Source organism: Engystomops pustulosus, chromosome 1, assembly GCF_040894005.1.
Source record: "Engystomops pustulosus chromosome 1, aEngPut4.maternal, whole genome shotgun sequence".
In the NCBI taxonomy this organism is placed as follows: Eukaryota; Metazoa; Chordata; class Amphibia; order Anura; family Leptodactylidae; genus Engystomops; species Engystomops pustulosus.
Window position 1 is genome coordinate 154,612,365 of NC_092411.1, and position 24,339 is coordinate 154,636,703.

The following is a 24,339-nucleotide window of genomic DNA, read 5'->3' on the forward strand; positions in this document are numbered from 1 at the left end:
TCAATTTTAATATATTTTTATTTAAGGCACAGTAGTAAGGAAAAGGTGGACATAAAGTAGTACATACTCAGAGACCGCTATACCAATGGCAGCCACTAAAGTAATTCCTGGAGGCTTCGCAAAGCCAGCATTACTAGAATAAGCCTTGTTAAAGTCCACCTGTGAGCAGGACCAATGGTCTTTATCATGGGTGGAAAAGAGTGGACATGAGGTGCAATTACTAGCCGAATCACCGCTGCAAGTGTGGCAAGATGGGTGACATGGGGCACAAACACGTTTAGTATTGTGGGACTCCTTTTCTAATGTCTTCACCTTCTGTAGATCTTTAAAATATTTTGGTGGACAATGGATGATGCATACATTTCCATAGATATAAAATGGTAGTTCACACTCTATAAGAAAAAATAAAAGCTTAGAACATTCAGGAGCACGGTCAAGATTACAAGATGTGGTACATGAAAACACTATTCCTTCCAAAGAAGTGGACACTTTTTTAAGCATCAATTCCATCAGTCTAATAACAATGCTCCTCTTATTGATAGAACCCTGCCTTTAGACAGGAGAGTACCAAATTATCGGTTTCAAGTAATACATCACAATATGAACAAAATTGCCAAAGGAATGTACAGGATTGAGAAATGGTATCTGCTCCATAAACAATAATGCACCACACGTTGAGTGTGCTCCTGCAGTTCAACCCTTTACATTTGAAGGGAACTGAACTGCTATACCAGATAGACCATGCTTGAGAAAGGGGTAGGTACTCTGAAAGGCGGTGTGTAAATCTGCCCACTCTCTCTGTACCAAAACTGGAATTCATGGACTTTGCATGAAAGGAAACGTTGAACTCTATAACTTATCTGTTGTATATTTCATGATGATGAAGATTAGAGAAAAAAAAAAGTTTGTACTGCAATTATTTTCTTATTGGCTGCAATAGCAAACATAACACATGGACACGTGCGGCACTATGTTGGAAAGAAAACAGCAATGTGTTTCTAAACCTGCACAGGTGCTTTAAGAAATGTCTACTGCTTTACTTTAAGCCTCTAGTCCCTAGGCTAGTTTTCATTCCTATTTGTACAATACTGCACATAGGCAACATTGTGTGTAGAATTTACCTTGGCATGCTCCACTGGGATCACGAATTACACATTCTGACAACCCAGAACCGATTTTCCTAGCCATTAAGTTTTCATTTGTTCCATACAGAATAAGGACAAAGCTGTACAACAATCCTAGGAGACATGCAGAAAGAGATTAGATTTTTAGATGAAGTAAATATGAAACAAATTTACAGATGAAGAGAGAGAAAATAAAATATTTCAGCAACTAAATAAGTAGAAATCATTCTTCTTTACCTATGGCAAAATCCATGAGCAAGGCTGGATTATCATTGGCACTATTGGAGCACCAATTCCAGGCCCTCGATGTGGATAATCTCAAGGGGGTCTGGCCTGCAGCTCCAATGATTATAAGGTGGGTGCGCGGGGCCTTCCACTCTGCCCCCTTGTCCCTTTACTCACTGCACTTCATGACTGACCTGTCCTCCCCCTTATCTGAATAAATTGCACCGATTGGCTGAGCTGCCTCCCTATATATCATATAGACTCGTCACACCACAACTGACCACATTGTGCCTTCACATATATCATATATAACCCTCACAAAACTGACCACACTGTACCCATACATATATCATATATACTCCTCACATCACAACTGACCACAACATCCCCCACATATATCATATATACCCCTCACACCACAAATGACCACATGGGCCCCCACATACACCATATATATCCCACACACCACAACTGACCCCGGGTTCCCCTATATATAATATATATCCTCACACAACAACTGACCACACTGTTTACCCACATCTATTATATATACCCTGCGCATCACAACTCACCACACTGTCATCCCATGTATATCGTATATCATAATATACCATTTACACCACAGCTGACCACACTGTGCCCCCACATACAGGAGTGTACCTAGCCTCTTTGCTGCCTGAGGTGATTTATACCCGAACGGTCAAAGAGTTTATTTACAGGACTTAGTGGTAATAATTAGAGATGAGCGAACATACTCGTCCGAGCTTGATGCTCGTTCGAGCATTAGCGTACTCGAAACTGCTCGTTGCTCGGACGAATACTTCGCCCGCTCGAGAAAATGGCAGCTCCCGCCGTTTTGCTTTTTGGCGGCCAGAAACAGAGCCAATCACAAGCCAGGAGACTCTGCACTCCACCCAGCATGACGTGGTACCCTTACACGTCGATAGCAGTGGTTGGCTGGCCAGATCAGGTGACCCTGGGATAGACTAGCCGCTGCCCGCGCTGCTCGGATCATTCTGTGTCTGGATGCCGCTAGGGAGAGAGCTGCTGCTGGTCAGGGAAAGCGTTAGGGTGTTCTATTAGCTTACTGTTAGGCAGGAGTGATTCTACAAGAACCCAACAGCCCTTCTTAGGGCTACAATAACGTTATACTTTTTTTTTTTTTATTTGCAGCTAGTACCATATTGTGAGGAATTTGCAGGGGGACTTGCTACCGTTGTGTTTAGCTCTTAGTGACACACATATCCACCTCAAACACCAAAGTGGGAAAATTTATTAGGGGTTTGATTTCAATTAGGCACAGTCTGCCATTTACTTTTTATTTTACATTTATTTTTTCATAACTCAGCGTCATCTCATCAGTGTGCTTTCATACTTGGCTAGAAAATAGCCAAAGGAGAATCCAAATGGCTTACTTATGCCTACAATAGCGTTATATATATTTTATTTCTGGTTGATCTGCTGGTGGCTGTCCTTGCTGCAGTGCATCTACTACCAAATTGTGAGGAATTTGTAGTGAGACTTGCGACCGCTGTGTTTAGCGCTTAGTGACGCACATATCCATCGCAAAGACCAAAGTGGGAAAATTTATTAGGGGTTGGATTTCAATTAGGCACAGTCTGCCAGTTTCTTTTTATTTTACGTTTATTTTTTCATAACTCAGCGTCATCTCATCTGGCATAGCAGTGTGCTTGCATACTTGGCTAGAAAATAGCCATAGCAATAGGATAGCATCGTTTGGTTTTAAAAACTAAAAAACACAAAAAAAAAAAACACAAAAAAACACAAAAAAAAGTTAAAAAAAAATTAAAGTTATAACTTTCATTTTCAAAATGTTTAACCCGAGGGCTAGGGGTAGAGGACGAGGGCGGGGACGTGGGCGTCCAACTACTGCAGGGGTCAGAGGCCGTGGTCCTGGGCGGGGTGAGACACCACCTGCTGATGAGGGAGCAGGGGAACGCCGCAGAGCTACACTCCCTAGGTTCATGTCTGAAGTTACTGGGACTCGTGGTAGAGCACTGTTGAGGCCAGAACAGTGCGAACAGGTGATGTCGTGGATTGCCGACAATGCTTCGAGCAATTTGTCCACCAGTCAGTCTTCCACGCAGTCCACCCATGTCACCGAAATCGGCACTCCTCCAGCTCCTGCACCTCAGCCTCCTCCCTCCCAGTCTGCCCCCTCCCAGGAAAATTTGGCATTTGAACCGGCATACTCTGAGGAACTGTTTTCTGGACCCTTCCCACAGTCACAAACCACTTGTCCGGTTGCTGCTGAGCAATTTTCCGATGCCCAGGTTTTCCACCAGTCGCAGTCTGTGGGTGATGATGACCTTCTTGACCTAGTGGAAGAAGTGTGTAAAGAGGTGTCCGACGATGAGGAGACACGGTTGTCAGACAGTGGTGAAGTTGTTGTCAGGGCAGGAAGTCCGAGGGGGGAGCAGACTGAGGGATCAGAGGATGATGAGGTGACAGACCCAAGCTGGGTTGAGAGGCCGGGTGAACAAAGTGCTTCTGAGACGCAGGAGAGTCCTCGACCAGAACAGGTTGGAAGAGGCAGTGGTGGGGCCAGACGGAGAGGCAGGGCCAGAGCAGGTGCATCAGCGCCAAATGTGTCACGTAGTGAAGCTCCCGTGGCGAGGGCTCCCGCGGCGAGGGCTAGATTTTCAGAAGTCTGGAGGTTCTTTAAGGAAACACCGGATGACCGACGGACTGTGGTGTGCAACCTTTGCCAAACCAGGATCAGCAGGGGTTCCACCACTACTAGCTTAACTACCACCAGTATGCGCAGGCATATGAATGCTAAACACCCCACTCAGTGGCACCAAGCCCGTTCACCTCTGGCCGTGCACACCACTGCTCCTTCCCCTGTGTCAGCTGATAGTCAGCCCCCTGCCCAGGACCCTGGCACAAAAACCCCATCGTCGCCTCCACGATCCTCCACAGCATCCACCAGCGTTCAGCTCTCCATACCCCAGACGCTGGAGCGGAAACGCAAATATAGTGCAACCCACCCGCACGCCCAAGCCCTTAATGTCCACATCTCCAGATTGCTTAGCCTGGAGATGCTGCCCTATAGGCTAGTAGAAACCGAGGCCTTTCGCAACCTCATGGCGGCGGCCGCCCCTCAGTATTCGGTCCCCAGCCGCCACTACTTTTCCCGATGTGCCGTCCCAGCCCTGCACCAGCATGTGTCAGATAACATCATCCGTGCCCTGACCAACGCCGTTTCTGACAAGGTCCACCTGAACACGGACACGTGGACGAGTGCTGCCGGGCAGGGCCACTATATATCGCTGACGGCACATTGGGTTAACTTGGTGGAGGCTGGGACCGAGTCTGACCCTGCGGCTGGTCATATACTGCCGACGCCGAGGATTGCGGGGCCTACCTCGGTCCAAGTCTTTCAGGCCTACTATGCCTCCTCCTCCTCCCACCCCTCCTCCACCTCCTCCTCCGAACTACCATCCGTGGGCATGGCGCCATCAGTCGCTAGCTCTAGGCACAGCAGCAGTGCCGTCGCTAAGCGACAGCAGGCGGTGCTCAAACTCCTGAGCCTAGGCGATAAAAGGCACACCGCCCAAGAACTATTACAGGGCATCACGGCGCAGACTGATCTGTGGCTGGCACCGCTGAACCTGAAGCCAGGCATGGTTGTGTGTGACAACGGCCGTAACCTGGTGGCGGCTCTGCAACTCGGCAGACTGACACATGTGCCATGCCTGGCCCATGTGTTAAATCTGATAGTTCAGCGTTTCCTCAAGACATACCCCAATCTGTCTGATTTGCTCACGAAGGTGCGCCGCATCTGTGCGCATTTCAGGAAGTCCAGCACAGAGGAGGAAGAGGAGGAGAATGTTGGCGAGACACAAGAGGGGACCATTGTTGAGTCCTTCACTGTTCAGCGTGTATGGGCAGAAGAAGAGGAGTTGGAGGAGTTGGAGGAGGAGGAAATGGACAGTCAGGCCAGTGAGGGGAGTGAATTCTTACGCGTTGGTACTCTGGCGCATATGGCAGATTTCATGCTAGGCTGCCTATCCCGTGACCCTCGCGTTCAAAGAATTTATTCCAGCACCGATTACTGGGTATTCACTCTCCTGGACCCACGGTACAAGCAAAATCTTTCCACTCTCATCCTTGGAGAGGAAAGGAGTGTGAGAATGCATGAATACCAGCAGGCCCTGGTGCACAAGCTGAAACACTATTTCCCTTCTGACAGCGCTAGCGGCAGAGTGCGTAGTTCTGCGGGACAAGTAGCAAGGGAGAGTAGGCGAGCAGGCAGCTTGTCCAGCACTGGCAAGGGTACGCTTTACAAGGCTTTTGCCAGCTTTATGTCACCCCAGAAAGACACTGTCACATGTCCCCAGTCTCGGCAGAGTAGGGCTGATCTTTACAGAAAGATGGTGAGGGAGTACGTAGCTGACCATACCATCGTCCTAAATGATCACACAGCTCCCTACAACTACTGGGTTTCAAAGCTGGACATGTGGCACGAACTGGCGCTGTACGCCTTGGAGGTTCTTGCCTGCCCTGCCGCTAGCGTCTTGTCCGAGCGGGTTTTCAGTGCAGCTGGTGGCATCATCACCGATAAGCGTACACGCCTGTCGACTGACAGCGCTGACCGGCTGACGCTTATTAAGATGAATAAAGCCTGGATTTCTCATAATTTCCAATGTCCACCAGGTGAAGGAAGCTCAACCTGAATAATTTATGCACTCCTCCTCCTCCTCATTTTCCTCCTTCTCCTCCTCTTTGTACACTAAAGCAGAGGAAACTGGCTATTTTTTGACAGGGCCCAGTGGCTCTAGCTATAGTACTTTATGCATTTAATTTTTCTGGAGGGCCACCTACCCGGTCCTCTGTTTTAAACAATTTTTGGGAGTGCCACATACAGGCACTCAATCTATTCCATTTTTCTGGAGGGCCACCTACCTGCTCCTCTGGTTTGAAAACTTTTTTGGACTGCCACATACAGGCACTCAATCTATTTCATTTTTCTGGAGGGCCACCTACCTGCTCCTCTGGTTTGAAAACTTTTTTGGACTGCCACATACAGGCACTATCCAAATTAAATTGTCTCCATAGCAGCCTCCACACGTTGTCTCCATTGCTACCTCCAAAAGTCGTCCATATAGCTGCCTCCATACATCGTCCCCTTATCAAACGAGGTGTGTCAGGCAGAAATTTGGGTTGTTTTCATGGATTCCACATCAAAGTTGTTAACTTTGTCGCCACCCTGCTGTGTTATCCACAAAATATACTGGCAAACTTTTACCATTTAGGGATATTATTTCAGCGCTTCTTGCGCATCTGTTTACATTCCCCTCACCCGCCATATCCCAAACTTATAAGAACACTACTACACTTAACTTGGTGCAGGCTGGGACCGAGTCTGACCCTGGGGCTGGTCATATACTGCTGACGCAGAGGATTGCGGGGCCTACCTCGGTCCAGGTCTCAAAGGCCTACTATACCTCCTCCTCCTCCCACCCCTCCTCCACCTCCTCCTCCTCCGAACTACCATCCGTGGCCATGGCGCCATCAGTCGGTAGCTCTAGGCACAGCAGCAGTGCCGTCGCTAAGCGACAGCAGGCGGTGCTCAAACTGCTGAGCCTAGGCGATAAAAGGCACACCGCCCAAGAGCTATTACAGGGCATTCCACATCAAACTTGTTAACTTTGTCGCCACCCTGCTGTGTAATCCACAAAATATACTGGCAAACTTTTATCATTTACCGATATTATTTCAGCGCTTCTTGCGCATCTGTTTACATTCCCCTCACCCGCCATATCCCAAACTTATAAGAACGCTACTACACTTGATCTTATACAAAAGGTTCTTAGAAGTGCTGTTTGGGGAGTAGCCGAGAGACAGGGGCTTGGATTGGCGAAAGCTCGCCTGGAAGCGGAGCGCCAGCTCCATCCCAAGATCCAACTAACATAGTTTTAACTGCAGCACCTTTAATCTACTACTAGTTCACTGCCTCCATAATAATAATAATAATAATAATAATCTTTATTTATATAGCGCCATCATATTCCGTAGCGCTTTACAAATCATAGGAAACAAATACAAATGTAATGTAACAGAGCACAACATTTGTATGGAACAACAGGAGTGAGGTCCCTGCTCGCCAGAGCTTACGGTTTATGAAGATGATGGGGTAACACGAGGTAAAAGAATATGTAATGGTCAAGCCATTCTTCTTAGGGAATAGAACAAAATATAATAAATGGAATTGCTGTCGCTTGAACCACTCAGCCATCATCTTATATACCAGGTCCAGGGTGAATGGGACTGCAGAGAAGTCTGGTGCCTGTTGGTTGCTGGATAACAGATGGGAGGACGACACAGGACGGGTTAGTAGAAGAGTTAAAACTTCATGCAGTTAATGAGTGTTATAGGCTTGCCTAAAGAAATGGGTTTTAAGAGCACGTTTGAAACTTTGGAAGAAGTTAGGTATTAGTCTGATAGTCCGGGGCAGAGCATTCCATAGAATTGGTGCAGCTCTAGAGAAGTCTTGGAGACGCGAGTGGGAGGTCCGCACTAGGGTAGAGGTTAATCTAAGATCACTGGCGGATCTAAGAGCACGGGTTGGGCGATAGACTGAGATAAGAGAGGAGAGGTAGGGGGGTGCAGCATTATACAGAGCTTTATGGATGAGGGTTATTATTTTAAACTGTATTCGAAAGGAGACTGGCAGCCAGTGCAGCGACTGGCATGAACTGTAGGCATACATGGTCCCCTTATCAAACGAGCTGTGTCAGGCAGAATTTTGGGTTGTTTTCATGGCTTCCACAACAAACTTGTTAACTTTGTCGCCACCCTGCTGTGTAATTCACAAAATATACTGGCAAACTTTTATCATTTACCAATATTATTTCAGCGCTTCTTGCGCATCTGTTTACATTCCCCTCACCCGCCATATCCTAAACTTATAAGAACGCTACTACACTTGATCTTATATAAAAGGTTCTTAGAAGTGCTGTTTGGGGAGTAGCCTAGAGACAGGGGCTTGGATTGGCGAAAGCTCGCCTGGCAGCGGAGCGCCAGCTCCATGCCAAGATCCAACTAACATAGTTTTAACTGCAGCACCTTTAATCTACTACTAGTTCACTGCCTCCATACATGGTCCCCTTATCAAACGAGCTGTGTCAGGCAGAAATTTGGGTTGTTTTCATGGCTTCCATGTTAACTTTGTCGCCACCATGCTGTGTAATCCACAAAATATACTGGCAAACTTTTATCATGTACCGATATTATTTGAGCGCTTCTTGCTCACCTCCTTTGGTTCCTCTCTGCCACCCATTGGTTTAAAGCCTGAGTCCATTTAGGGTATGTCGCCATGTCACTCTCTAGCCTGCCGCTGCCTCTGCATGCCGTCCCCTATAGTGTCAGGGTCAATTATTGGATGTTTTAGATGCTATCTAGCTTCATTCTGTCACTCTGTCATGGCCATGCTGTTGCCCATAATTTTGGCATAATGGTGCGATTAAGCAGCCTCAGAGGCATCCATGCATGCTGCCCCTGCTGTTTCCTGTCCATTTCCGTGGTGTTTCCATCCTTTTCTGAGGTTCCCAGGTGTTTGGCCAAGCTTCCCTGTGCAGAGCCTTGGTCCCCTTGAAAAATGCTCGAGTCTCCCATTGACTTCAATGGGGCTCGTTATTCGAGACGAGCACTCGAGCATCGGGAAAAGTTCGTCTCGAATAACGAGTACCCGAGCATTTTAGTGCTCGCTCATCTCTAGTAATAATCAATTGGGGTATCTAATTGGATCTCAGAATTGGTAGAGAAGCCGGTCACACATGGTCCCTGCCATATAATGTGCCATTTCCAGCAGCTCTCTATTTAAAACACCCCCTTCCTGCAGCTGCCCCCCTCTGTAGCCCCTCCTAGTGTTTCTTTTTCTGTTGTCTGTCTATAAAAGAAGGGACTACAGAAAAGGGGACACTATAATAGCCCTTGTCTTTGGCCTTTTCACTTTGAGGAAAAAAAATATACATATAGTACATACCCGAGTATAAGCCGAGACGCCTAATTAAAAAGACGCCAAAAAAAACTTTATTGACTGGAGTATAAGCCTAGAGAGGGAAAGGCTACTGCTACTCATTTATAAAATGTCCACCAGCCTTCCCGCATTGATAAAATGTCAACCACAGAGCCCCCCTTTAATAAAATGTCCACTGCAGAGCCCCCCTTTAATGTAAGTTCACTAATGTTATACCAACTGCACATTTATCATTATGTATACGGGATCCCTAGGTTATACCAGCTGTACATATATCATTATATACAGTAAGATCCCCAGGTTATACCAGCTGTACATATATCATTATATACAGGAGATCCCCATGTTACACCCGCTGTTCATATATGATTATATACAGGAGATCACCAGATTATACCAGCTGTACATATAACTGTCATTATTCGGGATGTGTGGCAAAGCGGGATGGACTTGCTGTGGCAGGGTACCACCAAGTCGTTCCACAGGTGCGACTAGCGTGCAGTGGCAGCCGAGGTCGAGGTATGCAAAAAATATCAATGATACCACGGAAATATTCAATTCTTCACTTGTAGTTCACTTGTAGTTGACGGCACAGGGACCACCAGAAACGGAAAACAAACTGAGCCCCCTGGTCCGAGACTATATGCAGAGGTATTCCATGAAGCCAGAAGATGTGCTGGAAGAACAGGCTGGCAAGATGTGGAACCGACGGCAGGCCTGGCAGAGGAACAAAGTGGGAAATCTTGGAGAAGCGGTCGGTTACCACCCACATGACGGTATTACCCAACCCACAAAATTCCGTACATCCTTGACCAGATCTGACCACCAGTACTGTCGGGAAATGAAGGCAAGAGAGCGCTGCACCCCATGGTGCCCAGCCACACGAGAGCAATGTCCCAAAGTCAGTATCCATCTCTGAAGGGCAGGTCGGACATACATCTTGCCAGGAGGAAGTTGCCGAAAGTCCACAGGAGCAGCAAGAACCAGCCGTTCAGGATAAACAATGTGTCTAGGAGCAGGATCCTCCCCAACAACATCCGAGGCACGAGAGAGAGCATCATCCCTCACATTCTTCTCTGCAGGACGGAAATGTAGCAGAAAGTTGAAACGGGAGAAGAAGAGAGACCAACAAGCCGGTTTTGGATTTAGACGCTGAGCAGTCCAGAGGTACAGGAGGTTTTTAATGATCAGTATAGATACTGACTGGATAACGAGCAACCTCTAGAAGATAAAACTATTCCTCCAAAGCAAATTTAATAGCCAGAAGTTCCCGATCTGCAATAGAGTACCGTATATACTCGAGTATAAGCCGACCCAAGTATAAGCCGAGACCCCTAATTTTGTCACCAAAAACTGGGAAAAACTACTGACTCGAGTATAAGCCGAGGGTGGGAAATGCATTGGTCAAACTCCCCCCCCCCCAGTATATAGCCAGCAAGCCCCCAGTAGTATATAGTCAGCCAGCTCCCAGTAGTATACAGCCTGACAGCCCCTAATGGTATACAGCCAGCCTGCCCCATGTAGTATACAGCCAGCCTGCCCCCATGTAGTATACAGCATCCCCTAGTAGTATACTGCCTTCCCCCATGTAGTATATAGCATCCCCTAGTAGTATACTGCCTGCCCCTAGTAGTATACAGTCTGCCCCCATGTAGTATACAGTCTGCCCCCATGTAGTATACAGCAGGCCCCAGTAGTATACAGCCTGCCCTCAGTAGTATACTGCCAGTTCCCAGCAGTATACAGCCAGTCCCCAGTAGAATACAGCCTGCCAGCCCCCAGTAGAATACAGCAAGTATACAGCTTGCCCCCATGTGTACAGCAGCCCCTAGTAGTATACAGCCTGCCCCCATGTAGTATACAGCAGCCCCTAGTAGTATAAAGCCTGCCCCTAGTAGTATACAGCAGCCCCTAGTAGTATACAGCAGCCCCTAGTAGTATACAGCAGCCCCTAGTAGTATACAGCCTGCCCCCTTGTCTTTGGCCTTTTCACTTATTGACAGGAGTATAAGCCTAGAGACGGAAAGGCTCTGCCTGCCCCCCTGTAGTATACAGCAGCCCCCATGTAGTATAGAGCATCCCCTAGTAGTATACAGCCTGCCCCCATGTAGTATACAGCCTTCCCCCATGTAGTATACAGCCTGCCCCCATGTAGTATACAGCCTGCCCCCATGTAGTATACAGCCTGCCCCCATGTAGTATACAGCAGCCCATAGTATTATACAGCCAGCCCCTAGTATTATACAGCCAGCCCCTAGTAGTAAACAGCAGTCCCTAGTAGTATACTGCCTGCCCCCATGTAGTATACAGCAGCCTCCATGTAGTATACAGCCTGCCCCCATGTAGTATACAGCCTGCCCCCATGTAGCATACAGCCTGCCCCCATGTAGTATACAGCCTGCCCCCATGTAGCATACAGTCTGCCCCCAGTAGTATACAGCCAGTCCCCAGTAGTATACAGCCTGCCAGCCCCCAGTAGTATACAGCCTGCCAGCCCCCAGTAGTATACAGCCTGCCAGCCCCCAGTAGTATACAGCCTGCCAGCCCCCAGTAGTATACAGCCTGCCAGCCCCCATGTAGTATACAGCATCCCCTAGTAGTATACAGCAGCCCCTAGTAGTATACTGCCTGCCCCTAGTAGTATACAGTCTGCCCCCATGTAGTATACAGTCGGCCCCCATGTAGTATACAGCAGCCCCCATGTAGTATACAGCCTGCCCCCCAGTAGTATACAGCCTGCCCCCCAGTAGTATACAGCCAGTCCCCAGTAGTATACAGCCAGTCCCCAGTAGTATACAGCCTGCCAGCCCCCAGTAGTATACAGCCTGCCAGCCCCCAGTAGTATACAGCCTGCCAGCCCCCATGTAGTATACAGCAGCGCCCTAGTAGTATAAAAGCCTGCCCCCATGTAGAATACAGCAGCCCCTAGTAGTATACAGCCTGCCCCCATGTAGTGTACAGCAGCCCCTAGTAGTATACAGCCTGCCCCCATGTAGTATACAGCAGCCCCTAGTAGTATAAAGCCTGCCCCTAGTATACAGCAGCCCCTAGTAGTATACAGCAGCCCCTAGTAGTATACAGCCTGCCCCCATGTAGTATACAGCATCCCCTAGTAGTATACAGCCTGCCCCCTTGTCTTTGGCCTTTTCACTTTGAGAAAAAAAAATATACATATAGTACATACCCGAGTATAAGCTGAGTCGCCTAATTAAAAAGATGCCAAATAAAACTTATTGACAGGTGTATAAGCCTAGAGAGGGAAAGGCTCTGCCTGCCCCCCTGTGGGCTCTGCCTGCCCCCATGTAGTATACAGCAGCCCCCATGTAGTATACAGCAGCCCCTAGTAGTATACAGCAGCCCCCAGTAGTATACAGCCTGCCCCCATGTAGTATACAGCCTGCCCCCATGTAGTATACAGCCTGCCCGTATGTAGTATACAGCCAGCCCCTAGTAGTAAACAGCAGCCCCTAGTAGTATACTGCCTGCCCCCATGTAGTATACAGCATCCCCTAATAGTATACAGCCTTCCCCCATGTAGTATACAGCATCCCCTAGCAGTATACAGCCTTCCCCCAAGTAGCAGACAGCAGCCCCTAATAGTATACAGTCTGCCCCCATGTAGTATACAGCAGCCCCTAGTAGTATACTGCCTGCCCCCATGTAGTATACAGCAGCCCCTAGTAGTATACAGCCTGCCCCCATGTAGTGTACAGCAGCCCCTAGTAGTATACAGCCTGCCCCCATGTAGTATACAGCAGCCCCTAGTAGTATAAAGCCTGCCCCCATGTAGTATACAGCAGCCCCTAGTAGTATACAGCCTGCCCCCATGTAGTATACAGCATCCCCTAGTAGTATACAGCCTGCCCCCTTGTCTTTGGCCTTTTCACTTTGAGGGAAAAAAATATACATATAGTACATACCCGAGTATAAGCCGAGTCGCCTAATTAAAAAGACGCCAAATAAAACTTATTGACAGGAGTATAAGCCTAGAGAGGGAAAGGCTCTGCCTGCCCCCCCCCCTGTAGGCTCTGCCTGCCCCCATGTAGTATACAGCATCCCGTAGTAGTATACAGCCTGCCCCATGTAGTATACAGTAGCCCCCAGTAGTATACAGCATCCCCTAGTAGTATACAGCCTGCCCCCATGTAGTATACAGCCTGCCCCCATGTAGTATACAGCAGCCCCTAGTAGTATACAGCCTGCGCCCATGTAGTATACAGCCTGCCCCCATGTAGTATACAGCCTGCCCCCATGTAGTATACAGCCTGCCCCCATGTAGTATACAGCCTGCCCCCATGTAGTATACAGCCTGCCCCCATGTAGTATACAGCCTGCCCCATGTAGTATACAGCCTGCCCCCATGTAGTATATAGCCTGCCCCCATGTAGTATATAGCCTGCCCCCATGTAGTATACAGCCTGCCCCCATGTAGTATACAGCAGCCCCTAGTAGTATACAGCCTGCCCCCATGTAGTATGCAGCAGCCCCAAGTAGTATACAGCCTGCCCCCATGTAGTATACAGCATCCCCTAGTAGTATACAGCCTGTCCCCATGTAGTATACAGCAGCCTCTAGTAGTATACAGCCTGCCCCCACAGCCCGCCCCCACAGCCCTTAAAAAAATAAACTTCTATACTCACCCTCCGATGTCGGCATGGCTCCCCGATGTCAGCGGGTCCGTCTTCTTTCTTCTCCGCGGCTCCTCTTCTTTCTTCTTTCTTCCGGCATGGACGCGGCCATGTTTTCTTCTAGCAGGCGCATCTATGACGCGGCCGCTGCTAACGTCATAGTATGCGCGGCCAGGAAGAAAACATGGACGCGTCCATGACAGAAGCAAGAAAGAAGACAAGACGCGCTGACATCGGGGAGCCGCGCCGACATCGGAGGGTGAGTATATAAGTTTTTTTCTTTTAATAGACTCGTGTATAAGCCGAGGGGCCGTTTTTCAGCACATTTTTTGTGCTGAAAAACTCGTTTTATACACGAGTATATACGGTAGTTCCATTCTGCGGCTGAAAAGGTCTTGGAGAAGAACCCACAAGTGAGAGTTGGGCCCTTGGCACCCTTCTGTGTGAGAACGGTTCCAGCACCAACCGATCAAGGCGTCAACCTCTAGCAGGAACGGTTTCTCAGAATCAGACCGGGTGAGAACGGGTGCAGATGAAAAGGCAGATTTTAGCTCCGTGAAAGCATCTTCAGTCGCCGGAGGCCACTGCCTAGGGTTGGCGTTCTTCTTGGTCAGCGCCACAATGGGAGATACCAGGGTGGAAAAATGTGGGATGAACTTTTGATAGTAATTGGCAAATCCCAGGAATCTCTGGATAGCTTGTAGTCCCACTGGACACGGCCAGTGAAGTACTGCAGACACCTTGGCAGGATCCATCTGTAGTCCCTTGTCTTAAATAATGTATCCAAGGAATGGGAGACTCTTCTGATGGAATTGGCATTTCTCGAGCTTTGTATATAGGTGATTGGCCTAACGTACATGGGTCTGATGGGATTCAATGTCCACAGAGAACACCAGTATGTCGTCCAGGTAGACCACGACAAAGGTATAGAGTAAGTCTCTGAATATGTTGTTGACAAAGTCCTGGAACACTGCCAGTGCATTACAGAGACCAAAGGGCATAAGTCGAAGTGGCCATCTCGAGTATTGAAGGCGGTCTTCCATTTATCACCTTCTTGTATGCGAATGAGGTTATATGCCCCTCGCAAGTCCAACTTGGTGAAAACCTTGGCACCACATAGACGATCAAAGAGTTCAGTGATCAGGGGAACTGGGTAGTGGTTTTTCACCGTGACTTTATTGAGGACGCGGTAATGGATGCACGGACGGAGAGAACCATACTTCTTGGACACAAAAGAAGAATCCTGCTCCAGCAGGAGACGAAGACTTGTGTATAAAGCCCTTGTGCAGGCTCTCCTTTATGTAGGCCGAAATGGAAACGGTTTCAGGAACAGACAGAGGGTACACTCGAACCAGTGGACGAGATGCACCCGGCACCAAGTCCACATATGGAGCAGGAAGACCCAGCAAAGACTTGAAGGACTCCAGAAGTGAATCGGCTGAGACGGGACAAGGTGCTTCCAGACAATGTGAGTGACACTCCCGTCCGCAGCGGAGAACTTCACCCGTTTGCCAGTCGAGCACCGGTGCGTGGCGCTGCAACCACGGAAGACCCAGAAGGATTGAAGACTTGGACTGGGTTAACAGATAAAAGGAAAGTCGCTCTTTGTGCATGACCCCTACTTGTAGGCATAGGGGTTCAGTGTGGTACCGGATCGGGTCCTGGAGAATCTGCCCACTGACTGACGAGATAACCAGCGGCTTCTTGAGACGGACCACAGGAAGATGGTACTTAGAGACCACAAAGTTTCCTGCTGACTCGGAATCCAGGAAGAAAGAGGCAGAAAATGGGTCACCCTTACCGGAGCGGAGTAAGACAAGTATGTTCAGACGTGTAGAAGCTTTGTTCTCACCGAGGGACGCTTCTCCCAAGAACCCTAGGTGCGCGCGTTTCCCGGACGCGGAGGACAGAGTGGACAGGTCCAAAGGAAGTGCTGCAGGCTGGCACAATAGAGACAGAGGTTCTCCTGAAGTCGCCTAGATTGTTCCTGGGAAGACAGCCTAGATCGATCCACCTGCATAGGCTCCTCTGCAGACGGCACGGCCGGAGGCTGGAGCGGCCTTTGAAAAGCAGGAGCTTGGCAAGGTAGACGTCGTTGACAGACTTGGGGATGCTTGTGACATAACTCCTCTGTACGCTCCCTAAACCGCACGTCTATCCAAGTGGCCAAAGTGATGAGACCTTGGGAGGCGTAATCTCGGCGGGATCCGGATCTTACTGTCAGGATTCGGGATGTGTGGATCCACTGGACCACCGCGGGAGGTGGTACTAGCCGACACCTGGGACCGAAGTCAAAGTGGCACCTGGTCTTCACCAGAGCCGGCGCAAAGCAGGATGGACTTGCTGCAGCAGGGTACCACCAGGTCATTCCACAGGTACGACTAGCCTGCGGTGGCAGCCGTCACAGAAGACAGGCTCGTGGTTGGGTCTAGGCACAGGTTCAGAGCAGGTGGCAGAGATGCAGGGTCAAGTCCAATCCGGGGTCAGCAACAGGAGGTCCCCCTTTAATGTAATGTCCACAGCAGAGGCCCCCTTTAATGTAATGTACACAGTGGAGCCGTTAATTAAAATTTTCACAAAAAAATGGACCAATTGTCACGGCAGGGATTATTTGCTCAAATTTTTTTTTACCCAAAACTGCCATTTGCAGAAAAGATTACCCATATCCGGACAGTAACTAAATCATAAAACTTTTATTATTTGTACATCTTAAAATGATAGTAGTATTGCTACTGGGTGCTCCATGGAAAAGTGTTTAAATACACAGTATGACACAGAGTTCGGGCTAATCATAGTATCATTGTCAGCACTCGTCCAGCAAACGCGCAACCACAACCAGACTTGGCGCTAGCTGTAAGACTACGTAAGTGGTGGCGAATTCACCCTGCGACGTCCCTGTGGGCTAAGGCCCTGCCTAAAGCAGATAAACCGCCCTGATAAGGGCGAACCCACTATTAGGAACCTAACTGACGGTCCCTGAGTGACCCTACAACAGGATAGGGGACACTTACTTCGTCTGGCAGCTGCTGGATGGTGGAGCGGACAGGTAACGGAAATACAGGTATAGACCAGTGTTCACACTGGTGCACAGAAACAAACACAAGACTGAACAGGTAACCGGAATGCAGGAATAGACCAGTGTTCACACTGGTACACAGAATACAAACACAGGACTGAGACAGGGACAGATATACACTCACCGGCCACTTTATTAGGTACACCTGTCCAACTGATCGTTAACACTTAATTTCTAATCAGCCAATCACATGGCGGCAACTCAGTGCATTTAGGCATGTAGACATGGTCAAGACAATCTCCTGCAGTTCAAACCGAGCATCAGTATGGGGAAGAAAGGTGATTTGAGTGCCTTTGAACGTGGCATGGTTGTTGGTGCCAGAAGGGCTGGTCTGAGTATTTCAGAAACTGCTGATATACTGGGATTTTCACTCACAACCATCTCTAGGGTTTACAGAGAATGGTCCGAAAAAGAAAAAACATCCAGTGAGCGGCAGTTCTGTGGGCGGAAATGCCTTGTTGATGCCAGAGGTCAGAGGAGAATGGGCAGACTGGTTCGAGCTAATAGAAAGGCAACAGTGACTCAAATCGCCACCCGTTACAACCAAGGTAGGCAGAAGACCATCTCTGAACGCACAGTACGTCGAACTTTGAGGCAAATGGGCTACAGCAGCAGAAGACCACACCGGGTGCCACTCCTTTCAGCTAAGAACAGGAAACTGAGGCTACAATTTGCACAAGCTCATCGAAATTGGACAGTAGAAGATTGGAAAAACGTTGCCTGGTCTGATGAGTCTCGATTTCTGCTGCGACATTCAGATGGTAGCGTCAGAATTTGGCGCCAACAACATGAAAGCATGGATCCATCCTGCCTTGTATCAACGGTTCAGGCTGGTGGTGGTGGTGTCATGGTGTGGGGAATATTTTCTTGGTACTCTTTGGGTCCCTTGGTACCAATTGAGCATCGTTGCAACGCCACAGCCTACCTGAGTATTGTTGCTGACCATGTCCATCCCTTTATGACCACAATGTACCCAACATCTGATGGCTACTTTCAGCAGGATAATGTGCCATGTCATAAAGCTGGAATCATCTCAGACTGGTTTCTTGAACATGACAATGAGTTCACTGTACTCAAATGGCCTCCACAGTCACCAGATCTCAATCCAATAGAGCATCTTTGGGATGTGGTGGAACGGGAGATTCGCATCAGGTCAGGTCAAGATCAAATGGGTTATATACAGGTCAGGTACAGATACAGGTACAAGGCAGGATAAACAGAGACAGGTAAAACTGAGCTCGATACACAGTTAGGACAAGACTAAAAATAACCAGCAAGGTCTGATGGGAGCAGGCAGGTATATATGCAGTTCCTGGACACGCCTCCAGCAGCACCCTGGGGGAACTGTCCATCAGCCTAGTAACCCTTGCTGGGCAGGACTAAAATGCATGGAGCCGGGTGTGGCTCAGTTAATCCAAACATAAGAATTAAGCCACAGTTCAGACACAAATAAACGCCATGTATTCCGCCAACTGCGGATAGAGCGACGTTCAGGCACGGACGTTACAATCATAGTATATAAGGCTGGAAAAAGACACAAGTCCAACAAGTCCAACCTTTAAAAAGATCTTCGGAGAAATCCTTGTACTGTCCGTTCAGGTATTTGGACATTGTAATGATCTCCCCTCAGTCGTCTTTTTTCTAAACTGAATAATCCCAAATTTTGTAATCTGTCATTGTATTCTAATCCCCCCATTCCCCTAATAATCCTGGTTGCTCTCCTCTGCACCCGTTCAAGCTCTACTATATCCTTTTTATACACTGGTGCCCAAAACTGTACACAATATTCCATGTGTGGTCTGACCAGGGATTTGTATAAGGGCAAAACTTTCTTTATCATGAGAATCTATTCCTCTCTTGATACATCCCATAATTTTATTTGTTTTAGCAGCAGCCGCCTGGCTCTGGTCAATAAAATTAAGTTTACCATCCACCAATACCCCCAAGTCCCTTTCAGCTCCAGTTTTACCAAGTAATTGACCGTTTAGAACATAATTATACTTTTTGTTTCCATGGCCCAAGTGCATAACTTTACATTTATCTACATTAAACCTCATCAACCATTTCTCTGCCCACTCCTCAAGCTTCCACAAATCCCTCTGTAATGCTAAACTATCGACCTCAGTATTTATTACTTTACACAGCTTAGTATCATCTGCAAATATTGAAACTTGACTGTGTAGACCCACTACAAGGTCATTAATAAAAATATTAAAAAGAAGTGGCCCCAATACTGACCCCTGTGGCACTCCACTGGTAAGGTCAACCCAATCTGAGAATGTGCCATTAATGACCACCCTCTGTTTTCTATCACTAAGCCAATTACTTACCCAAATACACAGATTTTCTCCTATTCCCAGCAGTCTCATTTTATATACCAACCTTTTATGTGGCACGGTGTCAAATGCCTTTCAAAAGTCCAGATATACATCATCCACAGCGTCCCCCAGATCCAATCTTGAACTTACCTCCTCGTAGAAACCAATCAGATTAGTCTGACAGGACTGATCTCTCATAAACCCATGCTGACGCTGGGTTATATGGTTGTGCACAGTGAGATACTCGAGGACAGCATCTCTAACAAACCCCTCAAATATTTTTCCCCCCACAGAAGTTAGACTCACGGGTCTGTTTCCAGGATCACTTTTTGATCCTTTTTTGTATATTGGTACCACATTTGCTATGCGCCAGTCCTGTGGAACATAACCAGTCCTCAGTGAATCTTCAAATATTAAAAATAACGGTACAGAGTTCATGCAGAACCCGGGGGTGTATGCCATCTGGCCCTGGTGATTTATCTATCTTAGTGGTTGCGAGGCGGCGCCGTACCTCTTCCTGGGTTAAACTGTTGACATTCCAAAAAGAATTTACATTATTCCTCATTGTGTCTTCCACCAGGGGATTTTCCTGGGTAAAGACAGTTGAGAAGGCGACATTCAGTAGATTGGCCCTTTCCTCATCTCCTTCCACCATGACCCCCATGTTATTTTTAAGGGGACCCACACTCTCTGTTTTTAGTTTCTTGAAAAATAATTTGGGATTATTTTTGCTCTCCCTGGCAATTTTTCTCTCAGTCTCTATTTTTACAGCCTTTGTCTGCTTTTAACATGATTTATTTTTCTCTCTATAATCCTGTAATGCCTTATCGCTACCTTCACGTTTTAGCACCTTAAACGCCTTATCTTTCTCGCTTATTGCTTTCCTTACAAGACTAGTTAGCCACATTGGCTTTTTCTTGTTCCTCTTGTTCCTCAGAATATATGAGAAAAAGTCCCTTTTTTTTGGGGGGGGGGGGGGGGGGGCTTTTGTCTTTGAGAACATTATCCCAGTCTATGCCTTTAAGGTCTTCCCTTAGTTGCTGAAGTTTAGAGTGTTGGTTGCCCCTTCCCTAACGTTCTTAGTAAAGCGTAATACAAAATCAATGATATTATGATCACTATTCCCCAGGTTCCCCCCAACCTGTAGTTTTGCTACCCTATCAGGTCTGTTGGTAAGGCTAAGGTCCAGCAGTGCCCCCCCTCTTGTTGGCTCCAGGACTATTTGCGACAGGTAATTGTCTTTTGTTGTTGACAAGAACCTGCTGCCTTTGAAGGACCTGCATGTTACTGCCCCCCAGTCAATATCTGGGTAATTAAAGTCCCCCATGATAAGTACTTCACCATGCTTTGAAGCCGGAATCCATTTCACTTATCAGCATTTCCTCTGCTGCCTCCAATATATTTGGAGCCTTATAACAAACCCCTAGTAATATTTTATTATTCTTTTTCCCTCCCCTTATCTCCACCCATAGGGACTACATATTTGCATTTGCGTTACTGATGTCATCTCGCAAGACAGGCTTGAGGCAAGAATTTCACATATAAACAAACCCTCCCCCTTTTTTATTTATACGATCCTTTCTAAAAAGACTATAACCATCTATAGTAACAGCCCAGTCATAGCTACTGTCCAGCCATGTCTCGCTGATACCCACTATATCATATTTCTGCTCCAACATCAAGAGTTCCAGTTCCTCCATTTTGTTTGTGAGGCTTCTGGCATTTGTGTACATACACTTTATATGGTTTTCCCTGTCCGTATTCCTTTTGTTCTTATTCCCCAATCTCATTCCAGCCCCCCTTCCTCCCCCATGGACTATGATTCTTCCCAGCACTCTACACTGTCTATTTGCCCTGCACAAGTGTAGTTGCCCTCCCCCCAGGTCTCTAGTTTAAACACTCCTCCAACCTTCTAGCCATTTTTCCCCCCAAACAGCTGCACCCTCCCCATTGAGGTGCAGCCCATCCCTACTGTAGAGCCTGTAGCCAACAGAAAAGTCAGCCCAGTTCTCCATGAACCCAAAACCCTCCTTCCTACACAAACTTTTGAGCCACTTATTTACCTCCCTGATCTCCCACTGCCTTTCTGGTGTGGCACGTGGTACAGGTAGTATTTCAGAGAAAACTAATTGTGATCGCAGCGTGACGACATTTGATATTTAAAGATAAAGCCCCTTCCAGAGAATCCTGAATACCCAATAGAGGGTGAATACAAAGCCCATCTCTCTGGCATAACAAAGCGCCTATGAAGGTATGATAAGTTGATTGGCATTGAAGGATAACCAGAGTGCTGCAGGGGGCGGCAACATCACACAGACCTGCCATTGGTTCCTTCTCAAACTCTTTCATCCAATTTTATCAAGGGGAGACGCAGCGTCTAAAGCATGACGTCATCCGACAGGAGAGATCAGTTGACAGTACTGATACGATGACGCGGCCAGTGCTCTCCGTGCAGGTCAGTGGACATGACCAAATGTTGGATGGTATGGCTCCTGCGCATGTCAGTGCACTTGGATTTTGAGTGCGAAAAGAACCTTGGTGGTCCGTGATGACTGCTATCGTGACAGGTTAATCAATGTAGATATTCATTATAGATGTTCATGTAGTTTTGTAATCTGTAGATGTTAATCCCTATAGCAGTTCTGGCTATTAACAGCTTTTCAGTGGTCACTAATTCACAACAAACTGTACTCTGCATAATTCAGTATGTACAATTCACAGTCTGTCTCATCCATAGTTATTATACATTGAAACATGGATATTAGGGCTCCATGATTATCTGGAACAGAATGAAGAACATATAGCTTAATATATATTCCAGAGCAAAGTGAAAGTGAAAACCATTATATAAAAAAGGTGACTTTACATCAATTCGGCTGATGTCACTTAGGGGATGGTTAGAACCTTGTCATGGTGGGAGGGGCTCAATTCACATGGTTTACGCACCATGAGTGATCTTGTATACATAATGTATCATAAAAAAGTTGATCAAAGTTAAAGAAGAAGTATGTGTACAGGAAGTATGAAATTTACAAGTATGCCGCAAAAGTGAACCCTTCATTCAGGCCCACTGGGCTCAGGGATTTGAGCAGATATATACATCTGGCTTCCAGTTGTAGAAGTTTCAGATCAATATTACCCTGATGAGGCCCTGTCTGGACCAGGTCAATAGCTCAAAATCTGAGAGTGCTTGCATTTCCTCCGTGGTGTAATCTTATGTGTCTAGAAATAGGAGTGTCCTTATTCGTCGTGATGGAGCTGACATGACTGGAAATTCTCCTCTGTAGCTGTTGTATGGTTTTGCCTACATAGATATGTGGACAGGTGCACTGTGCCACATATACCACTGCTGTGCTTTTACAATTCATGAAATGTGTGATCGAGATGGTTTCATTGTTAGCTGGGTTGACAAATGTTTTAGTTTTTGGCATAAATGGACAGAAGGAGCATATCCCACATGGGAAAGATCCTGCAATAAGATTTCGTAGTTGTTGAGTAGGTGTTTAGGGTACCTTGAAATGACTATGTACTAGGTTCCACAGATTGGGACCTCGACGATACATAATTGCAGGTCTCTCTGTTATAGTCTCTCCTAGGTCTGGATCAGCAGTAAGTATTGGCCAATACCTAGAGAGAATCTTGTTGTTGTTGTAGGTACCTATGAATCTAATAATTTGCTGTGCGTGCTGTTGTGTTTTATTATGAAAGAGTGTATCTCTTTTTGTGTTTTTTGCCCTAGTGTAGGCTTTATACAGACATTTTTTAGGGTAACCTCGACTTCTGATAGAGATTGTCACATTCTTTCTTAAATGTTGTTTAGTCTGAGCAGTTCCTACGAGCTCTCAGATACTGCCCGACAGGTATTCCTGATCTCAGGGGTTGTGGATGCCAGCTTTGCCACTCAAGTAGATTGTTTGTAGAGCTTGGCTTCCAATATATCAGTCTTAAGGTGTCCCCGTGGATCTATGCAAATAGTTAGGTCCAAGAAATTAATCTGCGTTTCATTGATCTCAGATATAAACTTCATTCCAATGTCAGTACCATTGAGTTGGTCGACGAATTCACCAAATAATTTTGCACCTTCTTCCCAAAGAATCAGCACATCATCGATGTACCTGCCTCAGTACACTATGTGTTGGGTAAAATGGACAAGACCTTCAGAGAAGACTATGGTATCCTCTCACCAACCAAGAAAGAGGTTTGCGCATGAAGGCGCAAACGTCGCCCACATCACAGTTCCTCTAATTTGGTTGTAGATGGAACATTTAAACAGTAGTTTAAAGTAGTTTCTAGTGAGTATAAAGTACAGAAGTTTTAATAGGAACTTGTTATGTTCCCTAAATTGAATTCCTTTGGTATTGAGGAAGAATTTGACTGCCTTAACCCCTTAAGGACGCAGGGTTTTTCGGCTCATTTCTCGCTCTCCATCTTCAAAAATCCATAACTTTTTCATTTTTACGTGTACAGACCTGTGTGAGGGCTTATTTTGTGCGTAACAAATTTTACTTTCCTGTAATGGTATTTATTTTAACATGGCGTGTACTGCGAAGCTGAAAAAAAATTCCAAATGTGGAAAGCCCGTTCTTGTGGGCTGTTTTTACGACTTTCACTCTTCACTCCAAATAACACGCCTACTTTATTCTTTGGTTCGGTGCGATTGCGGTGATACCAAATTTATATAGGTTTTATTGTGTTTTAATACATTTTCAAAAATTAAACGAATGTGTACAAAAAAGAAAAAAAAATGTTGCCATCTTCTGACGCTAATAACTTTTTCATACACGCACGGAGATGTGTGAGGGGTCATTTTTTGCAAAATGAGGCGACGTTTTCATTGCTACCATTTTGAGGTCTGTGCGACATTTTGATCATTTTTTATTTCATTTTTTATGTTATGTAAAAAGGTGTAAAAGTCGCATTTCGGACATTTGGGCGCCATTTCCCGCCTCGGAGGTCACCGCCG

General features: G+C 46.9%; 1 protein-coding gene across 3 annotated transcripts in view; it reads right to left on the reverse strand.

Moving 5' to 3' along the window:
* PCSK4 (proprotein convertase subtilisin/kexin type 4) overlaps positions 1-24,339 on the reverse strand; it is a 54,274-nt gene continuing 29,935 nt past the window's right edge. For all 3 annotated transcript variants that reach the window (XM_072112135.1, XM_072112126.1, XM_072112116.1), the window contains 2 exons: positions 1,122-1,238; positions 1-392 (listed from right to left, as the gene is read on the reverse strand). In XM_072112135.1, coding sequence (XP_071968236.1) covers positions 22-392; positions 1,122-1,238 — 488 coding nt within the window. In that variant the 3' untranslated portion in view covers positions 1-21. The remainder of the gene's footprint in view (positions 393-1,121; positions 1,239-24,339) is intronic.